This window comes from Crocodylus porosus, unplaced genomic scaffold (genome assembly GCF_001723895.1).
Source record: "Crocodylus porosus isolate Cpor-Errol unplaced genomic scaffold, CroPor_comp1, whole genome shotgun sequence".
Classification (NCBI taxonomy): Eukaryota; Metazoa; Chordata; order Crocodylia; family Crocodylidae; genus Crocodylus; species Crocodylus porosus.
The window spans coordinates 124,695,510-124,718,744 of record NW_017728886.1 but is presented as its reverse complement, the minus strand read 5'-3'; the positions used below and the strand labels follow the sequence as shown (position 1 = coordinate 124,718,744).

The 23,235-nt window shown below is 42.0% G+C and overlaps 1 protein-coding gene across 6 annotated transcripts in view; it reads left to right on the top strand.

Annotated features, from left to right (window-relative positions):
- CTNND2 (catenin delta 2) overlaps positions 1-23,235 on the top strand; it is a 936,097-nt gene that overhangs the window by 390,247 nt on the left and 522,615 nt on the right. For all 6 annotated transcript variants that reach the window (XM_019541636.1, XM_019541627.1, XM_019541621.1 and 3 more), the window contains exons 3-4: positions 19,177-19,211; positions 20,152-20,268. In XM_019541636.1, coding sequence (XP_019397181.1) covers positions 19,177-19,211; positions 20,152-20,268 — 152 coding nt within the window. The remainder of the gene's footprint in view (positions 1-19,176; positions 19,212-20,151; positions 20,269-23,235) is intronic.

Genomic DNA, 23,235 nt, shown 5'->3' with positions numbered 1-23,235 from the left:
ACAGAGATCTGGCCCTAGGCCATTTGCTGTGTCCTGTGTGAACTTCAGTGTTGTATGCCACTGCCATTTATCCTAGCTCATTAAAAACAGGAAAATTGAGATTCTTTTTGTTTCTCTAAATATTATTAAAATATCATGGCCTGTCCCCTTTTCTACTTTACTACCTCATGTCTTTGAGGAGTCACTTTTCCCACTATAAACTCCTTCCCCAACTTGCCTACACTGTGTGGTCACTATTACAGCTTCCTTCATCCTCTTTCTTTGCACTTTCTACTCTTGGGGTCCCAACCAGGAAGTCACTCGGTGATGATGAGGAAGTGATGATGCAGCAGCTATAAAACACTAAAGTTTGGTAAGGCCATCTACTGTGAATACTCTCAGTTCGGCTGTTCGTTGATTTATTTTTTTTTTGGCACATCTTTTTCTGCCTGCCCCCTGCCTGGCCCAACAATTAGTTGATTGGTGGGATGGGATGGGGGAGACACACTATCCCATGGCAGAAATCTTTCTGGAGCCCTGGAAGGAAGGGAGGAAGGGAGAGAGCAGAAGAGTGTAGATATAGCATATTTTCAACACTCCAAAGAAGCATACAGCCATTCAGGTTGGTATGGGAAGATATTTTCATGGTTGGAAGAGGGTGAACTTTCTTGAGGAAAACCCAGTTCTCTTCCTCAAGAAATGAGGAATGGCTGTACCCTAAATGGCTGTACCCTCTATTTTTTGTGCCAAGAGAAAGGCTTTGCTCCTAGTACCAATGTAATGGCTGTCCATAGCCTAAATTTACTTACTGTCCTTAAAATGGTGTGTTTTGTGGTCTGCAGTAGAACCACAGATTGCAGCAGTGTGTGAAAGCTGCTGGTCTCTTCATATGTGCTCTCCAGCTGAAATTAGGAACTTCTTTCTATAGTGTCTTAAGCAGGCCAACACTTTGAGCTCCAAATCACATTAAAATAGCAAGGAAATAATAGAACAATTATTGCCAAAATTGAAAATCATTGTAAGTCTTTGTGTAGACTAGACTTAATAACGTATAGAACAGTTAAAAATAGTTCTTAAATAAAGAAAAAATGTCTCTGACATGCATCTGACAACTTTTCACAATAGCGGAAGTGCTTCTCAATGGGCGGTTATCCTGGAAAAGCTGGTATTCATGAAAAACAAATGTACTCAGTGCAGAAGTTGAAACTCTTCTCAGGGCACTTTTGAAAGTTTGATTTCTAACATCTTTTGCTTCATTGATAAGACAAATAAAAAATGTTCATAGCAGAGAGATACAGTTGTGTTCTGGGAAGTACTGTTATTGTTGACTTTGCAGAAACCAGGGGTAAAAGTTGTTGTCTGTATAGATAGGTACATATCAATCCCCCTTCCTCCCCACTGGCGTGCAGCTAAAGAGACATTTATTATTAAATCAGCAAATGTTCAAAAGAAATAAAATATTGCCTTTGCAGCATTGCCTTTCCATCAAAAACAGGGATTCAACATGAAGACAAACCTATATATTCTGGCAGCTAAGAACCTGTAGATAAATTATTTGGATAGATTGAGATAAAACAGTTAGAGATTCACCACTGGGTTCAAAAGGATGCAAAATCATATTTACCATGCTGATCCAGTTTGAAGTTGCTGTTTATATTTTTTTACAGTTTATGCAAGATCTAATCTAGGGATTAGGACTTGGAAGGATAAAACTACAGAAATGTATCCTTCTTGTTGCTGAGGAATTGAATATCTGATAATCTTATTAAATATTTAAACTGTTGTCACAATCACTATAGAGGTGGGTATTCTTCCTGATGTAATTTTCATTAGGCATCTAACAAGCATAAGAGAGGCAGCCTTAATTTTTTTCTTGTCTTTCCTACTGCTAGTATTCTCAGACTGTGTCCCAAAGACGCTTCAATATTTCAGAAGTAATGGTATGCTTTATTATTGAATTGAAAGTTGCTTTTACTTTGCAGTGGTGTTTCCCTAACTACTTGCTGCTCATAAAATACTTTTTGAACTTTTCTTCTTCCTACTTCCACAGTTTGTGGATATTCAGCACTGTGCATTAAAAAAATAAGTGAGATAATACTTTCCTATAATGTGCATTCCTAGTTCTATTATAGACATAATGAATAGGATTGTGTACTGCTATAATTCTCTATAAAATCATATGCATAACTTCTTTGTGGTAGTGTTTTTATATAAACCTCATGAAATTACACTAAATAAAATTCTGAATAAGAGAGACTACCATATTTACTCAAATATAAGATGAGGCTTTCCTCCCAATCAGCGGGGGGGGGGGGGGGGGGGAAGCTTTTTATTTTACAACTGCATTTGAGAAAATTACATTAAATACATTGTCTATCATTAAACTGATGCCAAAAAGCAGCATGTGCTCAGTAACAGAAACCAACTATGAAGTTGAATAAAATGTAGTCAACACTGAACATGACTGTAAGAAGAAGCAAGACCCATAATAAGCAAACGTATTGATGGGAACTTTATTTTTTTACAAATTTTATTAAAAACACATGTATCACCCTAAATTTATCAAGCTACACACATTGAGCATCCTTGTTTTACCAAGATTTTATAGCACAGAAACAACTACATCTCAAAAATGTATATCTACATATTTTGAACCCTTAAACAGCATACATCAACTTCCACAAAAAAACAAACCCATACACAACTCTTTCCCTTCATACAGAACCCCATGAAAAAACAGTTACCTCAATCCCTCAGTAACCACCTGAAACTCTCTGCCCTCCCATTGGTCCTCTCTGTTGGTTTAGTGAAACAAATGTGTTGTTCTTTTTCTTCCGCTTCTCTTCCACCTTTTCTTCTCCGATCTCCTTTTTGTCCTACTGGATGTAGTATTTCAATTCATGCAACCCCAGCTTCAAGCACTATTCAGTGAAAGCCAACCCCTTAAACACCAAGAGGTTTCTTACTTTCCATGAACTAGTTTTAACACATGTTAATGGTGTTCTTACTAACATTTCTTCTGATCCCTTTTCCAAGAGTCCAAAACATACCATTTCCTGCACTAATGACAGGTTTATTTTAGTGACACTCATAAAGCGGCAGACACTTTCCAACACCCACTAACATATGTACACTCCCAAAATGTGTCCCACCTTCTCCTTCCCCGTACCTCTCCCTTGGGCACCTCGATGAGCTTGTCAAGCCCCATCTGTTGTTGCACTTCTCTTACTAGCAAGATATTTCTTACAGCCATCAATGCTAGGTCAGATTGTTCACCTTTTAGTTGTTTACTTGCCATTACTCCCCACACCTTCTTCACTTGTCCTTCTGTGAAGTTTCCTGTCGACTCCATCCTGTGTGCTTTCATCAATTTCTTCCTTTCCCTTACTGCTTTCAACGATTTCTTATGATCCTTCAGGAACTCCAGCCCTACCTTCTCTATTTTATACTTCTGCATGAATCCTTCCATCTTGATATAATGAATCAGTGGTTGCCACACCCATGGACTCTTCAAAGAGAATTGATATACTCCCCATTTCCTCAAAATTGCAGCTATGTGAAATCAGGTGGTATGTGCTGCTTTCCCCTCCCCCTCTGTTACTGCCTTGCATATCTTGCTTACATATTTCCCATAGATGAACAACCTAAAGTCTGGCAGCCCCAATCCTCCTATCTCTCTTGCTTTGTACAGTTCACGTCTAGCCAAACTTTCTCTTTCGGCATTCCAGAGAAACCCACATATTTCTCTCTGTACTTTTGCTATCTACCACCATGTCGGTGGGAATACAATTTCCATATATAGAATAGTTACCAGTAGCACAGCCTTAAATGCTGCCACTTTTCCGGCAAATAACAGTGTCCCTCTGGACCATAACCAAAGTACTTGCCATAGCCTCACCATCACCTTTTCCCATGCCATATTACTTTTCTCTTCAGCATCCATTGGGATCCGTAGCACTCTAGTTTCTTTCTTTTATTTGAAGGCCCAGCTTCCCCAAGTTCCTCCAGTTCCCCAATCCCATTATGGTGCTTTTCAATTTATCCATACTCTGATGTATGCTTTAGCACCCTTTTCCTTTAAAGTCTATTTCCTTCTTCTGGTATAGTTCTTCATAAAATCTTCTCATCGCCTCCAACACCTTATCCTGCTTTTCCACATGGGCACCATGTTCTTCCCACACTGCTTTAAGCTCTCTTTTTGCTGCTGTCACTCTGGGCAAAAATGTATTGGGACCACTCTTTGTTTTCTCCCAGCCAGGATGCTTATGCTAAGAACATTTTCTCTCCTGTCTTTCTTTTAAACCAGGTTTCTAACTCTTGCCTTGTTTATTCTAGCTTTTCTCATACTTGTCTTACTTCTGCAGCTTTCTCTAGCAGCTCCTGAATGTCTTGTGTACCCTTGACATATATCTTGTAACAGCCACACATTTAACTTCCACAGTCCCTTCCCTCTCATAGGACTCTTACCAAGACTCATTTCTTCCTTCAGCATCCAGTGATCACTAAAAGCCATGTGTATGGTTTCTTTCTTCCTTTTCTCTATTTATTTTGATACAAACACAAAGTCATTTCTTCATTGTTTCTTTCCACTGGGGTCTGTTCTAGTAAACAATTTCTCCTCTGCCCACCCATCTGTTAGGCACTCTTCTTTTACTATATTTGTTAACAGTCTGGACCAGCTGTCTGGAGCTCCATTTTCTCCTTCCCCAGTTCTGCTGCCCACTTCGATTATCCAATTGAAATGTCCTGCTATTATGCACAGTCTCCTTCTGACAATATAAAAGACTAGTGTTCTAAGCAGTGCATTCCCTCCCTCCCTCTCCAGTGGTGCATATACATTGAAATTTTCTAATTCTGTTTCCCTGACTGATAGTATCATTAATTGCAATCTGAGACCAATGACTTCTACCAGCATTGCTCTCAGCTCTGGATCTTGAATAATATTTGTCTCATTTGTCCCTAACCACCAGGGCTAGGGACAGACATTACACATAAACTGGTTTAAGTGATCAAAAGCTGGTTTAAACCTGTAACAAAACAGACATTCAGTGCACTAAAACCAGTTTGAGATAAACGTGGTTGAACATAGTATCAGACTTAACTGATTTGGCTTAAACTGGTTTATGTAATGCCTGTCCCAGACCCCTTCATGGTTTAAGTTAAATCAGATTCCCCCAGCATCTCAGCATGTTCTCTGGGCTGGGCGGGCCCCTCCCTTCTGCTCCCTGGCTGGAACTGTGGCAAAGACTTGCAGGCACAGCAGGGTCTTCTTGGCTTTCCCATGCCCACCCCCATCCCTCCACCACTCACTGCTTAAGCAGGGATCCCTTACTCCTCTCTCCCGTAGCATAGACCTTAGCCAGCATATGGTATGCTAGCTAATGCTGAGAGAGGTCTATGTAAGGCAGACAGGACAGTGTCCACTTAGGGCCATTTGGAGCTAATCAGCAGGTCACCAGGTAATGTCCTTGCATTCCTTCCTTTGGAAAAAGCTGTTTAAGAAGAGCTTGAACTAATGAGTGAGGCTTTTGTTTTCTGATGGGGTGCTAAATGCTGGTTGCAGAGCTGATAAATGCTCTGTTGTCAAGGAGAGGTAGGGGGAACCCATCCCTAATCAGAGCATCCTGCCAAAGTGTGGTCACACCTCTCCTCAGCTCAGCATTGTGGATGGGAAGGGAGGGCTGCTCTAGTGCCTCCGCCCGCTCCTCCCCCGAGCCACTGCAGGCATGTGCCGGAATTTTTTCAGCCCAGAGGGGATGTCTTGTCAATACATTTATGTTTGTTTTAAAATGGGTGCACCCGTGCCTTTAAGGTTTGTGTGTGCTTCCTTTGAGCTGACTACCCCTGTCCCTTAAGGGTAATCTATGCTACTGCTCTGGGTGGTCAACTGTTTCCTCCTCTTCACTTGGATTCCTGCAGCCTTTGAAAGCTGCTGGATTGCTTGCACATACAGGCTTGCATATCCCCACTTCCCCGCTGCTTCCTACCTTCTGGTCTCCGCTCTGAGCTGGAGCCCAGAGATGTTAGTGGCAGGAAACTGCTCTCTGGCTGTTCCTTTGACTCGCCTCCCTCATTTTCACGTTTCTCCTTCCTGGTCTTCAGTCCCTGCGTTTTCTTCCTTTTCTCAGCCTCTCTCTCTGGTACTTCCTCTTGCTTCACCTCCACTTCTGCTGTCTATAGTCTTTCTTCCCCAACCCCACCACCACGTCTAAGCTGTTTGCTGTTTCCGCCTTCCCTTCCATTCCATCTCTCTATGTCCTCCTGTTAACAAATTAACCTATTGCTGAAAAAATCATAAGCTATACTTTATAAAGTAGGATAAGGCAAGGTGCCGTGTTTATTGATTACATGAGTTAGACATAGAGGTTCGGACACACCATTCATATAAACGCACACAAATCATCATACACACACACAGGCATACACATACACAAAACAACCATTTCATCCACACATACATCAAATATAGTTACCAGCAATAGTTGCTCAGTATCAGCCCAGGGTGGCCAACCCGGTCTTATTGAGTAGATGATGATGATTTGCAGATAGCAGATTTGAAGATAACAGCTGAAGCAGGGTGAATAGATGCATCTGTGCTCCAATGAAATAGCAGTAGCACCTAACTTGGCATTTTCAAAGTGTTCTTTTATAGGGATTGGCATCCTTTCTTTCAGTGCTTTGGGGTTTTTCTATACCCAGCTTCTGTTTTTGCAGTTGTTCTTTTGTCTTCAGCTTATCTCAGCCCTGGAGTGTTTTTGCTGCCCGTCTGGCAGGATGAGTGCATTCCTTCTCCTTGTTATCGTCTTTGTACTCTAGGCCTAAAAGGGATTCTTCAGCCATTTATTAATTAGTTTACTGACTGGTAACTTACATTTGGCACCTTGTTGCTTACATAAACAGTTAAATCTTCTCCTGTCTCTATGCCGTTCTTTCACCATTCACCCCTGTACACACTCATACATAAAAGCTATGCAGGTTTCATTCATTTACGTCAAGCAGAAGGCTGCAAAATGGAGTTTTCAAGTTGCTTACAGGACAAGACTAAGAAGGTTACATTTCACTAGTATTACAGTTTATGTTAACATCAGCTACATTAGTTCAGTTCATGCTACACTCTTGCCCTGCCTCAATCACAGAAATGTTACCCCCTCCTTCTATGCTCCACCCTCCTGCTAAGTTTCTTCCACCATTTCTACCTCAGTGTTCAACCCTGCCTCTCCTCCACTCTCCTCCTCCTGGTTTTGCTGTTCATCAGGAGGTCTGACTATACTTACAAAGGCTTTGTGGCATCTGTTACAAGTCCCCTCTCCCTTACAAATACTGCATTTTAGAGACTCCTGGCACTCTTCAGCTCCATGCTGCTTCCTTTCACATCTGTAGCACACCATGAAAGAGGCTGTGTGCAGAGAGGTGCCCCACCTTTCTGCATTTTCTCTTTTGGTTGCCCACGATACACTATAAAACCCCAGTGTGTCCCGATCTGGATCATTCATGGGAGATGCAGCACCCCACCTGGGCTCTACTTGTCTACTTGTAACACTATTTGTGCCCTCCAAGAGGCTGTCCAGATATCATATTTGTCCCTTACTTTCTCTATTGACATGACCCTTTAGATGTACTTTTCCATCTATCTTTCTCTGTCTCCTGCCTCTAGTAAATCCATGTACACTTGGAATATAATCACTCTTTTCTTGACTTCTTCCATAATATGAACCTTATCCTCTTAATTCCTCCCTCCCATGTTTTTCTGCATATTTCTTCCAAAAGTTCTCGTGCCCTTCTCCATCCCGGTCAGTTAGTTCCTAAGTCTTTCAGTTTGAGAAAGCAATCAGGCTGGTGAGGTGTTCTGCCTACACCTCCAAAATCTCAACTTCTACCACTTCTCGGGAATCATATATGTTCATCATTGATTCCATCTGCCTCCTGTCACTGGTTAAAATTGCCTTTATCCTCAGCCTCCACTCTTCTCTAGTTTCTCTTGGTGTGTCTTCTGTGTTTTTGCACTATGCCAGTTCTAGTGGGCCAGCCTGCCATCATGCTTCTGCTGGTCTCTGCTTCTCATCCGACATACCTTCTCCTGCTGCTCTCACTCTGCTCCTTCTCTTCCTTCTGGCATCATCACTCTCATGCTGCCTCCACTGTTGCTCCTGCTGTCACCTTCTTTCTTCCCTTCTCCACCTTCATCCACTCTCCATCTGTCTCCAGATCTTCATTTCCACTCTTCAGCAATTTTTCCACCTCTTGCTTACTTGCCACGAGTGCCATTGTTTTGAACTTTGGATCTATCTTCTCCACTTGTTATACCCCAATGCTCTGTTGATCCCTTTGTCTGCCTTTAAGGCACAGATCAGACTTTCAATGCTGATAGGAACCTACCACAAGGATAGGTTAGTTCAGGCCATCTCAGTAAGATATATGGTAGAGCCCATCACATGCAGTCCCCCTCAGGCCCAGCAATTTTTCAAGTTGTGCTAAGCCACTGCAGTGGATACATTTCAATGTCCTCTTCAGTCTCTTATATGAATGACATCTTTCTTTACCATTTACAGTGATTCTTAGTTCTTGACCAGTCTTAAAAAACTTCACCAGATGGGGTCCCAAACAGTTCACCCAGATTACCTCTGTCACCTGCTCTCTCAGCCTGTTGCATATAATTAGTTTGGCCCCACTCTCCATGAGGTGGAACTAGACCAGGTGCCAGCCAGTGCCATTTTTAATTCTGCTACAAATAGCAAAGAAAATAGATGTGCTTTAAAGAGCTCAAACTTTTTATTATTATTAATGTATGCTTTCTCTGAGTTTTGAAAGAAAATAATTTCTGATGGAACACTCATTGTTATTCAAATGGATAAGGTATTTATCAGAGCTTGTCACTGAAAAATAACAGAAACTATTTAAATTAATAAGATTTCCATTTATCCCTATGTTTTTATATGCACATCCACAAGAGTAAGCTTTTCTAAAGCTTACAGAGGAACAAATAGCCATTTAGCCCTAACAAAGATGATCATTTAGCAGCTGTGCACCTGAAGCAGTGGGGTGGTTTCACCATTGGTATTTGCTCGTGCCCAATTTGTTAGAATCCTCAAGAGGACAATAAGATGTTATAGTTTGAGCGAGATGTGCCTACATAGTGTTTTCAAAAGAAATTGCAGTGCTCAAAACCTGCTTAAGATCCTCAGAACGTAGTCATTTGAGACATATGACTAAACCTGGAGATAGAGTCTAAGATGTTCAAACAGCCCTTCACTTGACTGCCTTGCAGTCTGCTAAACCCTAAAAATGACAGTGGATAGAGTCCAGATCTCTCCATCCTTCTTCCCCTCCCACTGTGTATTTGATAAAAAAAAAATAGAGGCAAACAGTTTCATTGAACTTTTCTAGGATTGTTAAATGGAAGAAGGAAGTTGTCTTCTGCATAAAGTCAGCATAAAGATAAGACCTGGCGCAGACCAAGGAAGAGCTGTTGGAAGGGTTGAAAAACATTTCATGATTTAATATCCAGAAGAGTACAGGAATGAAGAAGGCAGCGTTATGGAGATGCTGCAGCACAGGACTTAACTGTGCTGGTAATGTAACTGAGGGAAAAGAAAGAGCAGATAACAGGGGGGCAAAAATAATTAGTCCTTACTCTCCTGTATCAGGATCTGTGATTTTTGCAGGACATTTCTGAACTTCCTTTTGTGGCAGGACGTACAAAGGCTTAGTCTTGAAACCAGTAGCACTCAGAAAAAAACAGAATGGGAGCAAGAGCTAGGGAGGCTGACCTGAAGAAGATACACACTCATGGCTAAGCTTTCATAGACATTAGGGCTGGGAAGGGACTTCACAAGATCATCGGGTCCAGCCCCCTGCCCAAAGGGGAGGAAGTCAGCTTGGGTCAGATGACCCCAGCAAGATAATCATCCAAATGCTTCTTGAATGTGTGCAGAGTAGGTGCTTGCACCACTTCTGGGGGGAGTCTATTCCAGACTCTGGACCCCTAGACGGTAAAGATTTTTTTTCTTATGTCCAATCTAAAATTGTCTCCCAGCAGTTTGTGACCATTTGACCTTGTCTTCCCTTGGGTTCCCCTTGTGATCAGATGTTCTCCCAGATCCTGATGTGTACCCCTTATGTATTTACAGGCTTCCACCAAGTCCCCCATGAGGCTATGCTTCTCCCACTCAGCCTCTCATAAAGTCAGCTCTCTTGAGCTCTGATCGTGTGTGTGGCTATCCTCTGGACCCTCACAAGAGAAGAACCGCATGCATGATCAAAAACTGACCATTTTTATCTTGGGATTCTTCCAAAGAACCACTGGAGCCATGGTTGATAATACCAAATCAGCTGCTTTTAAGGGTGTTCATGACTTCCCAGATGCTTGGTTTGCAAGACAAATTGCAAGACAAATTGACTTCACCATAGGCCGACAGACCCAAACGAAATTATGCAGAAATTACCGTCATGAAAAAATGGGCATTCCAGTAGGCAATACATGTCTCTCAGAGAGGAATATAGTTAGATAATATAACCTATAGGACTGAAAACCGCAACTCTTCTACAAAGAGGGTTATGCAAAGATCACGTCCAAGACTGTGGTGCCCATGTTCTTGCTGTATCCTCTATGCCTTCTATTGTCTTAGCTTTCTCTTACTTCACTGGTTCTTAAGTGTTCAGTCAGCCTCTCATCCTTGTCATCCTTGTAGGATCCAGTTCTGTAGGATCATAGGAAAGTAGAACTGGAAATGGACTTCATGAAGTCATCTCTTCCAGCCCACTGCTCAAGGCAGGATGGTATAAGGATGATAACAGTAGTTTGTTGCTTATGTTGTTTTCATTCTTCCTCCATTCTGTTTTTCATTTCTGCCAGTTTCCGTGCTAAGCACAGGTCTTATGACTGGTCATTCTGAAAGTGTCTGAAGGCCTATGCCTCCTGAATGTGGCACCTAGGGGAAGCCCTTTGAAAGTGTCCAAGTAAATGGTCAGCCTGCAAGTAACCCATAAGGCTCAAATAGCACTATGTCTATCTTGAATAGTGGGGACAATTCTCTTTACTCTTAGCATACAAGAAAGATAGTCTTATGTAGTATTTTCACAGGCAGAATATCTGCAAAAGCATTTACTTTTTTGACTTCCATAATAGAAAAGGTGGTGCACAGTCTTTTGTGATGTGCTAGAAGCATCTCAGGAAAAGTTGAGGAGAGGGTATGGATATCCCATATAGACATTTGCATGGTAAATGAGAACATTAACTGTTGAGTTAAATAAGATAGAAACAAATTTGAAGTGGTAAAAATTCTCATGCATCAGGCGTAACATCAACTGTCTGTTTATTGTGCAGGGATCAGATGAGAATTTTTTTCTTATTTCAATAATTGACTGATATGGGGATCCTACACCTTATTTTGAAACTTCTGCTAGTGGCCACAGTTGAACACAAAATCATGGTACCTGGTCCAATCCATCTTGCTAATTTTTGTCTTCCCACTAATTTCTTCTTATGGAGGACTTCACCTTGAAGTCTTTTTTTCTGTTCTTTCCTGCACTTCAAGAACATATGACTTCCAAAGGATCAGTTTTTGTTACTTTTTTATATCTGTGATGTAGTTCAAAATGTGATCATGTATGCCAAGCTTGGAAAGAAACAAACTTGATTTAGATAGATTACTAGTACTACGCATATGGTTTTTTTTAATGATGGGAACTTGACATTTCTGCCACCTTTTTATGCTTTGAACTTTCCACACTGTACAGGTAGTTCTCTTAATACTGTATTTATATAATGTTCTTCAATATGAGATGTTCTTGTACAATGTTACATTTTTCTTTCTTTTGTTCTCATAGAATTCAAGAACAAATATAAGCCTGCATAAACTGACAAAGATTTTTTGCTATTTGATGCTTTCCCATTTTGACATTAATGCTATGTCAGCATCCCTGAGTCCAGCAGAACCAGAGACAGAAATTTACTTTGTTCATGCAAGCCATGTGAGAAAAACAATTTTTTACTGGAGGGTTTCCTAGCAGGGGTGGATGTTTTGTTACTCATAGCTGGAAGGGGCAACATATCATTTTAGCATTTCCTGTACTAAATGCTGTTTCTTGGAACAGTGCACCTTTAGATACAGTTCTAGAAACCAGGTTTCAGCAAAAAAAAAACCAAACCCACCCTAACCAACTGGTGCTGAAATGCCATTTTTGGCTTTCCTTGTAGAAATTTAATTTTTAATCTGGAAAGTGATAGAGAAAGAGTGAAGGTGATAAGTAGTGGTTATTTTAATGAGTACAAACATACTATATTCATGTTGATCTTATGGCAACATGATGATGAGTCAGAAAGCTTCATGTTTCTCCAGAGTAAAAACTACGTCCCTTCTTTTTTATTGAAGCTATTCATTTTTTGGATTTAACATTTTTATTGCTTAAATGATTGAAAAAGAAAAGCCATGTATGTAAGTTGCAAGTAATTATAGTGATATATATCCCCTGCCCATTACAGTTCTAATGTTGTATTGTGTACAACTGATAAGAGTAGTCACAACAAATAATTTATCTAATGAATGTATTTCCTTGGCCTTGTTAAAACTCCTTTGCTGGTAAATGGAAGAATTCCTCAGTCCAGAGGAGAATGCATGCATGTCAGAAAATTGCTATCGCAGCCCTTATTCTATCGTCCTCTTAAGCCTTCTTACCCTAGTACAGGCGAGAGTGTGGGGGAAAGGAGCGCAAGGGTGGAGTGTCACTGCCTCTTTATGTCTCCGAACAGCTAGAATGAGGAGCTATAGAGATTCCTCTGTTATCACCAGAAGGGGTCCCAAGAGGAGGAAAGTCCATGGAGACTTTTTGTTTCCATTTTCCATCCCCCTCCTGCCCAATTTCCCACTCAATGCTGGGTTTATCTGGAATGCAGTCTAGGATGTTAGCCACGATATTTAAGCAAGAGTGCTAGCAGCAAGACTGCATGTGATGGAAATGTATTTCAGTTGTAAACTTGTTGGATTTGGGACTATATTTTAGCTCTGCATTTGTACAGAAGTTAACATACAGTGGTCCTATCTACACATGCTACTTACTGTAGTATAAGTATTAAATAATAATGAGGTGTTTTACCCATTTTGCATAATGAGCAGAGGGATTTTCCTCCTCTGTTTTTTGTGAAATAGTATTAGCTATGCATTACTGAGTGTTGATTCATAGCTTATCGTCATCAGAAAGGCCCAAATAGTCCATTAGAATACATCTGTAGACCATAAATATCCACAGCCAAAGTCAAGTGTGAGAAATGCCTTAAGTCTAAACATCACAGACACTTTTTTCCAGCGAAGAAGTAGAACCAATAAATCTACAGCTGTAAAAGCAATTGGTGATTGGAGGGGGAGGGCTCTCATATTTTAAGTGTCCAGAGACTTGAAATCAGAATTTACTTTCCTCTCTCAAAAGGTTTTTTTTTTTTTTTACTTTCTTGGGGTATTCTCTGAAGCACTGGACACTGGGCAAAACTAATATTGAGGGTTTTGACTGGGATGTACTGGTGGTGCAACAGTACTTAGAAACATCATAGTTCTCTGCTCATTAGGTCTGGCTTACCTGCTCATGGTCAAAGCAGACTTGGCATTATGAAGGAATTTTTCCCTCCAATCACACTGGCAAGGGTTATGTGGGCCATGTCCCTTTTCTTGGGATTTTCTTATCATATATATTAAACCAAGGCTGTGAACCTGGCAGCCCATGAGAGTTTCGTTGTAGCCTCTAGGATCCTGCCTGGCCTATGTCAGTTTGGCTGCAACAGCACCAGTCTCCAAGCTCCCCCTCCTTCTTGTGGCTTTCACTGCCTGACCCACTCCAGTAGGTGAGACAGTGCAGTATATCACACCCTGGAGTCATGCAAATGTGCAGCACAGTGGTTGGGGGCGAGGGGGGGACCCTGCGGGTAGGCAGGGGTGGGAAATGGCAGGGCAACATGTGGCCTGAGGGACCCAGGGCTCCCCCTGGTACAGCTCATGGATGTGTGGGCCCCACTGACATGGCCTGTGAGGTGTTTGTCCCCTGGCCGCTTGCATTAAAACTAATTACTTCTCTGCCATTGCAGTATCAAGGCATTAGCAGTGCTGTAGTCTCCATTACTTTTCACCCGTGTCATATTATAGGGTCCAAATGCACCTTTTTGCCTTGTGACTTTTCCTATGGAAGGGGTTAGAATTGGACAGTTTTTAGGAATATTTGTTTAAAGGGTTGCCTGCAAACAGAGGGGCCTGGACTTGATGCTTAGGAGGCTATGTTGGTCCTATAACTCTTGTATCATGGTCTGACTTTCAGAGACTGAATAACAGAAACATACGCACACACATATATACACACAAGTCATATTGCTGCGTGGAGAAAATGTATTAGCATGACATTTTTCATTCAATGTCATGCTAATACAATGAAGCAGATTGGCTGTCCTATTTGTAATGGAACATTTAAAGTAGAGAGATGATTAAATGAATAGCAGTGGCACAAGGTTATATAGCAAATGAATCATAATTATTCTTCTGTCCTGGATTACAGGAGGTCATTTTTATACCTGTCTGAGTAACAAGCTCATTTAAAAATATGTTATAACGATATGTTTTCTTCTACAGTTCTCATTTAATTTTGGCTGGGAATCTTTTCTGTCTCTCTCTTAATATATTCATCTTCTGCTTCTCTGTGTACATTGAGTATAATTCTTCATAGTACTGAATGCCTTTATCAGCGTGTTCAGCACCCTCAACTTCCTCATTCAGTAAAGTTGATGGAACCTGGCTCCTTGAGAAGTCAGGCACAGATATAATATACATAATGATAACTGAAAATGGGAGGCAAATAAATCTGGTTTGTTGCATATTTAAAAGGAAACTGTCAAGTTGAAAACCATATTTCTCCCTGAAACGTTGGACCTGTTCTAATTACAGACTATATAAAAGATGACTAACTGAAAAAAGCAGGGAGAAAAAATCTTTTGGTTTGTTCAGTGTGCGTATCTGCTGGCACTTTGTGTGTAGCCAGTTTCATAGCTTTTCTGTTGGATTAGTAAGACCTGATCCTGTATTTGGATCCACTTGAGCAGCCAATTGCACTTGTGAAACCCATTGTAGGGTCAGCAGCTAGGTCAGTTGGCTTTTCAGTTTGTTCTTGGCTAAAAAGATGTCTTCATGCATGAGAGCAGCAAAACTCATCCTCATCCTCTAAAATATTTTTTAAGTAAATAAATAAGGGAAGTCAGGATACCTGGATGTACTATTTAAGTGGTGATATACATAAACCGCTTAAAAAGTTTTTATTTGAAATCTAATCAGATTTGCCATGATAACCCCACATGCAGCTTTTTGTATGAACAGGATAAATTTCATGGCCCATAATATATTATGGATTGAGAGGTAATAAGTAAAGGCTAAACAGCACCTTCCTTAACTGGGAAGAGTTGGTTCTATATTTTTAAGATCATAATATATATATTTCCATGCAATGATGCATAGATTGAATCAAATTATGCCATCGAGATTAGAAATAGTAATTAAGAAATTAAGAAATTAATTAGCAATTAAGTCTGCTACATGACCTATGAACATGCCGGCATGAGTAAAAAGAAACCAACATATACCTGGAAAAATCAACATATCAAAAACTTCTCACTGTCCTTCAGCTTTTTTTGACCTCCCATTTTGAATTAATGCGGGATTTTTTAATATTTTTTTTGTATTACACAAATCAGTGCCAGCTTCTTCAGTTGTGTTTGCTTTCAGTGGCAGCATCTACACATGCAAATGATGCTGGATGGGTTTACTCTACAGTAATTTATGTTTACTCTGCAGTAATTTACTGCAGAGTAAACCCACTCTGGGCAGATGTCTCCATGAGTGTGCATTTGGGAGCAGCCTGGAGAAGGCTGTTCCCACCCTGCTCTGACCCTCTGAAGCAGCCGGGGGGAGCTCTAGGCTCCCTCTGGCTGTCAGCTTAGGGGCTAGCAGGGAGCATGGGGCTAAGAGACAGCTGTCTCCTGGTGGGGACTGGGAAATTGCTCTTTGCCCCTGGGAGCTGTCTACTGCTGGGGCAGGCTCCAGTGGTAGAGCCCAGACAGAGATAATATCCCTGTGCCCCAGCTTCCTGATCGGGGACAGGGGCTTGGAAAGAGCTGCAGGGGAGGGGCAGGTCCCAGCTCTCTATCTTGATCCACTAGGGGGGCAGGGGTTGAGAGCTCCCCCTGCTCTGCAGCTCTTTCCAGGCTCTGTGCTTTGACTGATCAGGTAATGGGGCTGGGAAAGACCTGTGGGACTGGGACCTGCCCCAGACCAGGACAGTTCCCGACCAGCCCTGAGCTGCATGGGGAATACTGTATGTGCAGCCTGGGGCTGGCTGGGAACTGTCCCATTTTGGGGAACTCCCAGCCAGCTCCAGGCAGCATGTGCAGACTTCCCTGTGCAGCCCAGAGCTGGCCAGTAATTGTGCCAGTCTGGAGCGGTTCCCAGCCAGCTCCAGGTTGAGCAAGAAACTCTCACCATGCAGGAAGTTCTTGGCCCCAGCTCTGGCAGCAAGGAACTGTATCCATGGTATTCATAAATTACACAGCATCTTTGTGCACAGGAAAAATGGCTGAAGATCTACAATCCATGGGTTATTAAAGAGAACTTTTATTTGCAACTTGTACGGATGGAAAAAAAGATTTGTAGTAGCCACTGTTAAAAAATGTTCTTCTTTCATTTTCCTGGGACATACAAATGATAATATTTTCATCAGTATTCCCCATTTATGAGGTTGTAATATCCTACCAATATGTAAAAATGCACAAGAAGGGGTTTTAATTATGACTACAGTAGATAAATCTCTATGTAATTATCATCACCAGAATGATGCAAACCACTGAGTAACTGTGAGCTTTTCTGACATACAAAGAAAGTGTGGGTAGGGAGACAAGAAAAACATGTATAGGAGTGAAGTATACTTTCTGTATGTAATTCTACTCAATTCACTGACCATATTTTCTCCATTGAAGAAAATATACCTGTCCTATCTAACTATTACATCTCCCCATGCTTTTCCATCATCCCTGTGTCATCTGAAAGATGTATCTAGTGTGATCCATATATTAGCATATTGCTGTCATGTAAGGGAAGATCATTATATAATTTTTAAAATTATCTTAACACTAGAAAATGCTACCTTCTTTGGCTTCCATACCACAAACACTTATGCATGTGATTAACTTGAATTCACTGCAACTACATAGCCAAGTAAAGTGACCACATGCATAAATGCAGAGCCTGGGTTATATTAATTAAAGCCATCTTATTTTCTTGGGTGTGTGTAGATGAAACAGGGGCCCTAAATTAAAGCGGTGGGTTTTAAAAATCACCCTTCAATTTAGGGCTGATTAAACTCCCATGTCATGCACACACCCTTCTTACTTTCTTCCCCACAAGAGAGGCAGATCAGGGTAAGCTGCCAGCAGGTGGAGCAGTCCCTGGGCTGCAGGGGGGGCTGGTGCATCCCTCTGCAGCAGCTGCAGAGCCCCCCAGGTGACACCCATTTGCAGGCACCCAGCTTGGGTGGTCCCAGAGTGGGCACTGCAGCTGTGGAGGGAAGCACCGGGCTCCTGCGCAGCTCAGGCAGGCAGGCAGGCAGGGGAGGAAAAAAAAATTCAGGCTCGCTGCTTTCCTGGGATGCCGTCAAGCAGCCTGCAGGGCTTTCTGCAGAGCTGTGGAGCTGCACGGAGTCTGGTGCTTCACTGCATGACTGTAGAGGCAACAAACTAAAACTCCTAGGAGTTTTAGTTTGCTGCACCCGAAGTCATTTACGGTGTATTATGGCGCCAAATTTCCTAGAACGGCCAGAATTAATGCACAATACGCCACCGAGCTGTGCAAACACTGACACCATTTAAGCAGTGCAAAAGCATTTAGCCCACTTTGAAGTGTTGAGCAAACATGCCCCTCATTTCATCTACACATGGCCTTGAATACCACATGCCCCCAAATAAAAAACACACTTTGTTTTTGACAGCCCAATGTAGCAAAAAAGGATTTTCCAGAGTCATGGCCAATTGTTGCACATAGAGTAAGTCCTCCTGAAAAATAGGCTGCATCCAGGTGAGTGTGGCTATGCGGCACCATAGACTGCACGCTCAGTTCTCCTCACTGCCAGGGAGCAGAGCAGAGGGTTTCCCTGAGTTCTGGATATCCCACAGGATAAAAACTCACAGCCAGGCGCCGCATGGTGGGGTCACCGCTGTTGTAGCCCCAGGAGGCCCTCAGAAGCTCTGGTAAGGCTGCTGGGGCCAGCTCAGTGCTGGCCCCAGCCTCCCTTACCCCATGTGGGGTAACTTGCTGCACACCAGAGCACACGTGGCACGGGCATTCCCCAGAGACAACTAGTGGTAACACAAGGTGTGCCACTTCTAGTTGTCCCCACGGAACCAAACGTCCATGCGCATGACCATAGGGTCCAGGAAGCGCGGCAACTCAGGAGACAGTGTGCATGAAGCAACAGAAACTTTCTAGTATGACAGGACACTAACAAAGATAGGCTCCACACCCTTCCAAGGGAAACAGTAAGACTCTTGCTTCTTTATTGTTTATACTACTGTATATAAATTCCTGTAAGTAAGTGTTGTTTCCACACCACAAGCCCCATCAAGATATTACAGATTACATGTGGCAGCCCACTTACTTTCAGCCAGCTCATTGGCTCTTCAGCCAGTAGCTACTGCCTTAACAGTCAGTGGCTACGAGAGGATTAACACTGGACTCCACCTCAGCTGTTTATAGCCTCTGGGAGAAACAGCCATCTCAGTAGTCATGAGTCACAGTGTCTGTTTCCTCTATTGCACCCTGCTTCTTCTATTCCAGTGAAGAAAAATCTGCACCCCAGTTTTCAAGGGCTGATTTGCAGGAGAGCTGAGTGTGGTATTTGAGAAAATACAGTTGATCTTTGAGGAGGTGATATATAACTCTTCTTTTCCAAGAGAAATCTTGGGCTGTTTCCTAATTTTAATACTGCCCAAAATGATTTAAAAAAATCAACACACCTTTACCTTTAAATCATAGTTTAAACATGTTATTGTTTGGTATTGTTGGATGAGTTTCATCATGGTGAGTGGGTTTACATCTGACTAATAGTCTTGTACTGATTTTTCTCAAATGTTATTTTTAAAAGTTTACCCAAGACCTTTCTAATTCATTATTTATTTATTTACAGTTCTACAGAAGAGCAGTTTCATTGGCAAACGCAAGGTAAAGTACTTGTTTGGATCATATCCTTATATTTACTTTCCCACTAAGGACTGTGTTCTCTAGACAGAGTGAGAAAAATTATGGAGAAGGGTAGGGGGTATGCACTAATTGTCATTAAAATTCTTTAGTCATTAACAGTGTTCAATATCCTTCTAGACAAGTGGCAATAATTGATACTCACTCATGCTTAGGAGAATGTAGTATATAGCGCTAGTCATTGTAAACAGTGTGAAGACCCACCCCACCCCATAATTGTTTACAGATTGAACAGAAGCATTCTCCATTTGCTTATAAGCACCAGTGGTCATATTTTTAAAGTAGAATGACTACATGTGCATTTTTCCAGCCTTCTTTGAAAATCTGACCCTATATATAAGTGCTGCTCAGCTTTCCTGCCCATGGACCAGAGGAGTGGCATGGGGTTGGTCTATGGGCCAGATCTTGTGAGCAGGGTTGAACCATTGGCTAGGTCCAGCGTGGACTCAGTGGGCTGGGTGCATCCGCATGTGTGATCCAATGCATAGCATGGCCAGTTGCGGACTTACCTTGCACACCAGATCCAGCCACAGATGGAAGAGGCATGCCTATGCAATTCAACACACAGGGCTATGCCATCCAGCCTGCAGAGTTCCCCAAGGGTTTGGAAATTTGGCAGTCAGGAAGTTGTAGCGGTCTTAATTGCTCCAGCTATAGAAGCTATGGCAATTAACACTGCCACTGCTCCCCCACCACAAAATTTCTGGACCCTTGGGAAGTTCTGCAAACTGGAATATGCAGACCAGAGGCTGAATACCACTGCTATAATTTATACAGTTCCTTGACTAGCTATGAATTTAAATAGTTCCAATTTTATACGGATTTTTATTATGATTATTTTGTTTTCCCTTTGAATTCCTTAAACAAATTTCAGGATTTGTTTGGTTCATTTTTTAAATTGCAGATGGTCAGAAGGACATTGAAGATGAGCTCACAACTGGTCTTGAGCTGGTGGACTCCTGTATTAGATCACTGCAGGAATCAGGAATACTTGATCCACAGGACTATTCAGCTAGTGAAAGTAAGCTTCCAAGACCTTACATTTTTTTTCCTGATGCACTCGAATCCAGAATGACTAGTGAGAATACTTTTGTTTTTTAATTTATAAGGCATTGTTTCATGTTTTTCTCATTTTATCTGTTAACCTTGGCAGCAGGTAGTATAAGCTAAATTATCTGTAACTGTGTGCATGATCTATTTACCGATATGGATTATGTCTGTAAAAAGCTTCATAGCTTTTCAGAAATTATGGACAAAAAGCAGTATGAATTTATGTTAGAGAATTTCTAATTTAAGAAATGTGTGCCATCATACTGTAAGGCATAAAAGCAATATTTCAAGATTTCAGTGACCTTAGTGACTTTGAACCAATAGGTTAACAGTATACTACAGGCAGAGCCAAAATAAAATGCTGTTTTTCTGTTTGGGCCCATCACCATTTTTGATGCCACATTTTCACCACCTAGTTGTGAGGTACAAGGCTAAAACTTTAAAAGGTTTGTGTAGGTTAGAACAACTCTGTGGATGGCCACCAGGATGAACAGTGAGAAGATAATGGGAATCCTGGAAAATTCTAAAAACGATGGCAGGGCATAGCAAAGATGCCAAAGCTCCAGAAGAACCAGATATTCTCAGACTGGTTGGTCAGGCATGACTAAGGGTGGATATTGGATAAAGGTGTTCATGGAACAACCTTCCATTAGCTGCTGCAGGATCCTTATTCTCAAAGATGCAGTCACACATACCTGAGAGGCCTGCTAACAAGGTTTTCCAGGAAGCTGGTGGAAGTATCAATGGAGATACTGCTACTGTTAGGAAAAGATAAGTTGATCTCTGTATGTCTTTCTTTCTCATTTTCCTAGCCAAAAAGTTATTTACTTTCAGCACATTTCCTCATTTTCTTCTCTCTGCTCTTGGTGTTCTGTTGGTTCTTCAGTTTTCTGTACACTCACATATCCTTGTGTCTCTGATGCCTCGTACAATCTCACTCCAACAGCTCCATCTCAGCCACCAACAATTAGTGTAAGCATGATGACAGGTCTGCTGCACTCATCTTTCTGTTGCTACCTGTCATTTTCATACGAGCTATTTTCTGGATGTGCTTGTTCACTCTAAGATAAGGTGGCTTTCCAGGAAGGGGGCAGAGAGAAAATAGCATTCCCATGAAAGCCCTTTAGGGTTAGAATTTAGTCCCACTTCTGAGCTAAAGTTGTCCTTAATTGTCAACCACAAAGACCTTCTGCGAGATGTATTCGTTTGTCCAAACTCAGAGAAAATGGGCAGGAGTATAGGGATTCCTTAGCAGATGTTTTATGATTTCTGTTAGCAGTTAATGAAGGAGGCACATCCATGATGTAGTTTGTGCATATGTATTTAAAATGTATCACGTTGCTTCTATGGCAAAGAGAGAGTCCTGTTTATGGGTAGTGTGTATAGTAATTAACAATAAATAAATATGTAAATTATCAGAGGAGCTGATGGCACTATTATAAAATTTAATGAGAACTTCACACCTCCCATTAAAAGATTCTATTTTTAGTTGGCAAAAGTTATCTTTGCAAAATTGTAACTGTTGGAACTGAAATATCCTTTGCATAGATTATTTCTTGGAAAATTTTAGCCAAACCCTATAATTAGGGTTAGGAAAAGCTACATAACTTTTCTTGAAATTGCTTCTCAGGACTGTTGCATGCACCAGTGGGTCAGGGTTTAGGTCCAGGCACCCAAACTGAAAACAGAAAAAGTGTCTCCCCTGTACTATCAATAACCCCAGGGCTGTACCCCCCACAGGATGAAGACGAGAACTGTGTTGACTAATGTAAAAGGGATGAGACCTGGAGGACTGGAAGCTGTCAATGGGGAAGGAAGTGGGTAGGAAAAAGTTGGGAAGGGCTGGAAGACAAGTGAGACTGGGATTGGATGAAGACCTGGCTGGACCCTGGAACAGAGAACTTGTGGTTGGTGAGGAGAAGGTGAAAGAATGTGAAGATGTAATGAATGAGGAAGCTGTGTTTGAGGTGAAAACTGACACTAACTGGAGAAAGAGACTAGGACACAGAGCTTGGTGGCCCAAGATACTGATATTGGATGAAGACCCTTAAAAGTTAGATTGGGACTAAAAGACAGTGGGGTAGGGGAACATGAATTTATTGGGCCAGTTGACTGTTTGACAGGCTGCAGTGTTGTTGTACAATGTTTGGTTTAATCATAATTAAGTTATGATTATATTGTATACCTTAGTTTCCCTGATTAGCTTGTACATGGGAAAAGAAGGGTTAGTTGTGTGTGGAACCAGAACTATGAGTCTCTTCCCATGAAAGCAGTTGTTTTCAACCAGTAGGCCCATAGAGAAACTATAGATGGAAACAAGGGCAAGTTGGGGCAGAGTCAATTGATCCTTGAAACTGTTATTGTAAAGCCAGGCAGTGGTATGCTGAGTTACACTGCATGTGCACTACCTCCCAAATAGAGAACACTAGACCTGTCTTATCATGGTGCTTCAGGTGGACTGATTGGTGCAACCAGAGATGACCTGAGCAGGGTGTGGGCCCGGGGAAAATCAGCCTGTGCGGGGCCCAGGCCCTTGGTGCGAGGAAGCCAGCAGGGATTCAGCGGGGGAGTGGAAGGGGGGTGCTGAACAGCTGGACATGAAGCCAGTGGCAACATGGAGTTGCCGTGACTGCTCCGCCCGGCTCTTTGGGGCCCCCCGAAGCACGAGGCCTGAGGTTGTTGCCCCGAATCGTCCCACCCTGGGATGGCCCTGGGCACAGCTGTCCCAAAGGCTGTTGATAAGAGGTGGAGTTAATAATTCTGGTTCTGCCTCCCTTTCCAGAACTAGCTTGGGTGTCTTTGTAGTATGCCTAGCAAGAAGGTAGTATGCGAAGAGACTGTATATTGGGGTGGGGCAGTAGGAGGGCTATGGAACTGCATATGGGAAAGCACCCAGAATTGGGAAAGATTGAGCTGTGTGGTGCTGGATTTGGGCTGT